Here is a 6,196-nt window from a genome sequence, read left to right on the forward strand (position 1 = left end):
CTGTAGACACACCTCTGCCACAACCTCCATTTCTAAATATCTCCACCCCGGAAAGAATAGCTGGTTGAGACATGCGTTACGTCATGCCCAAATTCAAGGTCAGAATAGGCATAAAAAAAAGTTCATAAAAAGGGAAGTATGGAATATTATGACCTGAATCCTTTAATTCTATAAAGTCTTGTGTGTAAGCCAAAACACTTTGAGGACATGGTTCCACCGGAATTTATTCAGTTATGCAACAGTATACTCCATTGTTCAGCTAAACTTCAAAAAGGTCAGCTGGACACACTTCGGGAAAAGGGAAGCAGTCACTGCACTTTCCTGGCTACCCAAGGCTCCTTGATCCGGCCACTTTCTTCTGTAGCGAATGACAGAGCAGCGGAAGAATAAATGAGTAGTCCGCTAGCACTGCGCATTGTATCTGCAGTTCCAGGCCTTTTCACAAACATTACATTTGAACGCCAAACCTTCTCCACCCTCTATTCAGAGGCTGTGTGAGACGAACCAAACTACTATCAACTATTCATACATCAAATAAATCAGTCGTTCCTTTGAGAGATGTCTTTATTCAATAAACACATTTATTTAATAGACATGCATAAGTATTAATTTTTTTGAACTATAATAAATTGTCTAACCAGGGGTTGAAAAATCACCATCCTTAATTTAGCTACTTTTTATTATTACTATTAAAAGTTATACATTAAAATTGAATAAAAACTACACAGATAAAAATATCAAGGACATCTATAGGGGTGTAAGTTTGAATGAATTGAAGCATGATCTCTGCAGACCTCCAGAGATCTGTGCAATGAACTCATGAGATCCTTCAAAATGATCTTAAACTGAGTGAATGGTACGCTTTGACTCTCGAAAGGGATTAGACTCAATAGCATTTGTTCTACCTTATGAGTGTTAGTGTCTTTACATAGCCTTACTGTATACTTTGAGAAATACTTAAGTCTTACCCATCCAGAAATCTCCATGTAATCCTGTCATTAGAGATTTTCAGCCTTTAATAGTCGTAATGCTTCTTTCCCGATCTGTAAATCAAGCAAAGTGGTTACTCTTACCTACTCCATCTTTATGTTACCACTGCTTGTGAAATACTCACTTCCCTTTCCCCCTTGTAAGGTCTGACAGCTAAATAAGAACTTCCTGGTAATCTGTCGTATCTGACTCAACAGGATGTCCCAAGTGTCCAGGAACTCTAGTTAAGTCTTTCTTCGCTAGCATCAGCTGATCTTGAAAGGTATAGCTAGCCTTGAGAGGCTGACGCTCACTACCAGGCAAGACAACGCAAGCTTTTCTCCAAGGGTGCGGCTCTCGGTACTGCCTTCTCTTTCCTCTCACAACATGCTGACTTGTCCACTGTGCTGGGGCTGAAGAGGTCCTGTCTGACAAAGTCATTTGCAATCTTCCATGCTGATCTGCCGAGGCTCAACTGAAGTGGCTTGTAGCTGTAACAATCCTACTAGTGCAATGCTGGCTAGGTGATGCGTGCACCTCGCCCTAGGACTAGCTAAGACTCCCTTTCCCCATCCAGCCAGATTTATTTTTTGTTTTACATTTCAAGGAAGTTCAGAGAAAACAAAACTTTTGAGGGTATTGATTTGCAACACCTGATTAGTGATGACGGACACAAAAATAATCCAATCCTTCAATCTTTCTCTGAGCCAATGATGCACTATACTTCATAAGACTTTACTACACAACTTTATTTAACTTTATTTTTCCACTTGTCAAAAATACTTTTTTTTAACAATCTAGAATTGAGTTTACTGCATACAAGTAGTGTAAAACATTTCCTCAAATTGTCGTCTGCACTAATTATAACCACTTTTGTTACACTAATGAAATACATACTGTTCTTGAAATACAAATAATAATACACTTGATACGGAAACTTGCAATCATATTAACTTCAAAGAGGGGGGAAAAAAAAAGGACAGCTCTAGCCAATTTGAGGGCCTGATGCATCTACGCCCCTTTGACAGAACCGAGTTCTTCAAAAGATGACAAAGATGACAAGACCAGAGAAAATCTATCAATCTACAGCAAAAATAACGTAGGAATATTCAAAACGGACTGGAGTTAGGAGTAAAAAATTATATATAAAAAAAAAAGAAAAACACTTTCTGATTCCACAGGCACAATACATACACTTCCGATGCACAAAAGGAAAAAATATAAAAAGTGGGGGAACATCTACCACAAATAAAGAAAGGTACTAGCTACACTCTTGCACTTTGTAGCTTGTGTAGCCTTTTTTTAAATTTAGGATTAGTCTCCCGTTATAGCTGCAGTAACTTTCTGACTTCTTTTCCTTTAAATGCTTTCAGACGACTGCCTAAAAGTACAGTAACCTGCAGCTTTCCTGGCAAATCCTTGCTCATCTCCTCTCCTGCTAAGAACTGTAGCCTGTTGAATGGATACAGGATAAAACAAAAATTTGTTATTCTAGTGTTGCGTGGGCTCACACTGTACTGTAACAGTCAGGTATGCAGAGTATTTAAAATAACAAATATGGAACATACCCTAGTGTCATAGTATCAATAGCGCTGTGAGCCGTAGCCACCCCCACTTCCATTGCCTGAGCCATAGCCACCTGGAATGAACAACGATTGGCAGATGAATGTTGTGTCGTCAGACAGCACAACATTCACATCCAGCTCAGGGGAGATAATACTCACCTCCATAGGGGCTAGTAGAGTTTCTGCCACCAAAGTTGTTTCCCTTCATGGGGCCATAGCTGGATTGCTGTCCTCTGTAGTTACCAAAGTCATTGTAATTTCCACCACCTCCTCCTCCACCACCAAAGTTTCCTAGCAGTCAGAGATTTGTTTTTAGAAGGTCATACATCGAATCCAATTATTGTGAGTGCAACTCAAAAAATCTATCACGAGCCAAGACAATAAATCCTGGCTAAAATAGGCATTTGTACCTCCCAAGTTGCCTCCGTCATTGTAGTTATCATATCCTCCTCCCTGGTTTCCATACCCAGGACCTCCTCCCCCATAACCCCCCCCACCACGTCCACCTCCGTAGCTAGGACCTCCACTATAGTTCCCACCTGCACAGAACAGGTTACAAAACAGTGTCTCAGATCAGAACAGGTTACAAACAGACCACTCAGATCAAGTTAAAAACGGACCACTCAGATCAAGTTACAAACTGACCAGTGAGCTCTGAACAGGTTACAAATTGACCAGTGAGATCAGAACAGTGACCAAAAGCAGCGCACTCAGATTAGAACAAGCTCTCTTCAAGTAATGCATCTTTAAATCCTCCCTCATCTGATTATCCACTAATGGTAGAGAAATGTTTACCATCTCCCCCATATCCATCCCCTCCTCCATAACCTCCTCTTCCTCCACCGTAGCCTCCTGTAACACAAGATAATTACGTTTACATGTATTGTGTGATTACTGTTCTTATGTTCCAAATTTATCCCCATATCAAAATGTAAAAAGTGCTTACCTCGTCCAAAGTTGCCACCTCTACCCATGAAGTTCCCAGAGCCACCACCCCCACCTAAAAATAAAATGCCAATATTGACAATGAAGCGCATTCTATGTGTTTCTCTAAAACAGTCACGCAATTTTACATTCAGTATAAAGACAGGTTATTATTCTTACTCCTCTGATTGGACGCTTCCATCATTTCCTGTTTTGAAAGTGCTTTTCTGACTTCGCAGTTGTGTGTGTTTATTGTGTGGTATTTTTGAGCTGAAAGGAAAACAATGGGGAATACTTAGCAAACGGAATGTTTACTGATGTTTAAAACTACAAAGCTGCAACAACCACATACATACCAACAATTTTATCCACAGTGTCATTGTCATCAAATGAAACAAAGCAGAATCCCCTCTTCTTCCCAGTTGCGCGTTCCTCCATAATGTCAATGGTCTCGATCCTCCCGTAGGTCTCAAAGTACTCTCTGATATGGTCCTCCTCGGTGTCCTCCTTGATACCCCCAACAAAGATCTTCTTCACCCTCAGGTGGGCACCTGGTCTGTTGGAGTCCTGAGACAGACAAGAAGCGCTGGGCAGTGAGCACACACCGGTCAACACCTGCACAACAGCAAATGCACCTGAATGTGAAGCAGAGTTCGCTTACCTCTCTCGACACAGCCCTTTTAGGTTCGACAACGCGCCCGTCCACCTTATGAGGGCGAGCTGCCATGCAGGCATCCACCTCCTCCACACAGGAGTATGTTACAAAGCCGAACCCTCTCGAGCGCTTGTTGTTTGGGTCCCTCATCACCTACATGAAACCAACGTATTAGCTTACATTACTTGGAACAATTTGGTGGGTCTCCAAGAAATACATTGTAAATGCTGGACACTTTTTTATTAAATCAAATGCGAGTGAAATGCATACGTACCACACTATCTGTGAGGTTTCCCCATTGTTCAAAATGGATCCTTAAACTTTCCTCAGTGGTTTCAAAACTGAGGCCCCCAATGAACAGCTTCCTGAGCTGTTCAGGCTCCCTAGCTTCATGACCCTGTTGAATGATTCAAAACAGGAATGTCACACATAACAATGCAACCCTACAGACAACAGCATACTATCTTCTAACAAAACAATTGTACAGTACAAGAGTCCAATATATAAGTGTAAATGTTCTACTTTCACACCATCCCAAGGCAGACCTACTGCATCAGAATGCATTGTGCCAACCAGGCTGTTTAAATGGTTACAGGCATTGAGAAAATTATATAATGTTATGGGTTACGGGGGGGGTACAGTAATCAGCTCTGCCCAGTGCCCAACAGCAAGACAGACTTAGCTGATAAACCCCCCCCACAGAAAACATTTTAGGAGAGATAATTACACTATCTCATTAGCCACGACTCTATAACATTCTTGGGGAAACAACAATTCGCCATTTTGAAAATATGATTTAATATACTTTATAATGCAAATACCAATTTTTGTGTGTAAATTCATTTTTCAAGTTCACTGCATGTCGTACTACTATGTATAGGCGTAGCCTATCCTACATTTTAAGGCCTATAACGTTATTATACCGGTAGCTATGTATCCGAACAATACATTTAAGCACTCGTCTACAAACCAAAATGTATGCAACATTGAAACCGTAGCACTACATGACAGGCATGATGCAATTTGATGGCCAAACGTTCAGAGACGCAGCTGTGCTAGTTAGTTAGCTAACGTTGCTTCCTCAAAAATGCGGTTAGAATGCGCACATGTTTTTTTGTTGCTGTAACATGATTAAAAAAAAATCGGTTTGCTCTAAATACACTTTACACTCTGTTACGTCCAACTCAAATATACAGAAATTGCTAAACATGCAATACGTGTATAACATCATCACCTCCATTTCGCAGCGTATATTCTCCTTGGTTCTGAGAAGAAAGGAAGCTACTGTACCACGTGATTAGAAGTCTGCGCTTGTGCAGCGGTTATAACTGATCCAGGGTCAGTTCTTGTCGTTTACCAGAATAAACCGGATAGGCAAGCTGATTTAAAGTCAGTTCAGTATGTTTAGAAACTGTGGTCAGTTGTTTATAGAAAGCAATAGTAATAGGGTCTTGTTGTAGGAACTAACTGCGCCTTTCTTTATACCTGAGTGACTCTGCCATGGCTCGTTGGCCAATGCCTTTGGGAAAATAATGGGGTTTTGGATGAACGCCGAACATAACATCTGTGGTAAACACAGGTTTAGGAGGTTTATACGTTGTATTCTATGATATAATCTTCATCAACTAATGTCACTTTTGGTGAATTAAAATAATAATAAAATAAGCACATATAGGCATCATAAACCATAAAGGTAATGTTAACCATTTATCACAAACACCATTCTTTCCCCCATAGGAATGAATGGCTGAAGGAACCAGAGGTAACTCCGAAGATAGAACAATTAGACAGATATTTCACCAGATGTATAAATATGAAGCATCTGTTTAGCTTTTCCAAATATGGTAGTGAGAGGAAGCCCACTGGCCGGCAGTGGGAGAATATTTTATATATTTTTATTTAACCTTTATTTAACTAGGCAAGTCAGTTAAGAACAAATTCTTAGTTACAATGACGGCCTAGCCCGGGCCAAACCCAATTGTGCACCACCCTATGGGACTCCCAATCACAGCCAGTTGTGATACAGCCTGGAATTGAACCAGGGTCTGTAGTGACACCTCTAGCACTGAGATGTAATGCCTTA

At 40.7% G+C, this 6,196-nt stretch overlaps 1 protein-coding gene across 3 annotated transcripts; it reads right to left on the bottom strand.

Moving 5' to 3' along the window:
• Nucleotides 1-206: 206 nt before the first annotated feature.
• LOC109870996 (heterogeneous nuclear ribonucleoprotein A3-like) lies at nt 207-5,605 on the bottom strand. 3 transcript variants are annotated; one of them, XR_004205608.1, is made up of 12 exons: nt 5,348-5,470; nt 4,388-4,510; nt 4,120-4,266; nt 3,815-4,025; nt 3,639-3,728; nt 3,481-3,534; nt 3,330-3,386; nt 2,945-3,073; nt 2,694-2,825; nt 2,538-2,608; nt 969-1,043; nt 207-358 (listed from the first exon to the last, which is right to left on the bottom strand). XR_004205608.1 is itself a non-coding variant. In XM_031805478.1 (11 exons), the coding sequence occupies exons 1-10, from the start codon at nt 5,351-5,353 to the stop codon at nt 2,553-2,555; spliced, it is 1,005 nt and encodes a 334-aa protein (XP_031661338.1). In that variant the 5' UTR covers nt 5,354-5,470; the 3' UTR covers nt 551-1,043; nt 2,538-2,552. The 3 variants fall into 3 exon arrangements, 2 of the variants coding, with proteins under 2 accessions (XP_031661338.1, XP_020317324.1); XM_031805478.1 differs by lacking the exon at nt 207-358 and having other exon boundaries at nt 551-1,043; XM_020461735.2 differs by lacking the exons at nt 207-358; nt 969-1,043 and adding an exon at nt 1,698-2,421 and having other exon boundaries at nt 5,348-5,605.
• Nucleotides 5,606-6,196: the final 591 nt, after the last annotated feature.

This window comes from Oncorhynchus kisutch, linkage group LG26 (assembly GCF_002021735.2).
Source record: "Oncorhynchus kisutch isolate 150728-3 linkage group LG26, Okis_V2, whole genome shotgun sequence".
Classification (NCBI taxonomy): Eukaryota; Metazoa; Chordata; class Actinopteri; order Salmoniformes; family Salmonidae; genus Oncorhynchus; species Oncorhynchus kisutch.

Coding starts and splice junctions, on each gene's coding strand:
- LOC109870996 (XM_031805478.1), bottom strand. Junction 4,267..4,387: donor GAAACCTCACAGATAGTGTG/GTACGTATGCAT, acceptor GGTTTCATGTAG/GTGATGAGGGACCCAAACAA. Junction 3,535..3,638: donor GGAAGCGTCCAATCAGAGGA/GTAAGAATAATA, acceptor TTTTATTTTTAG/GTGGGGGTGGTGGCTCTGGG.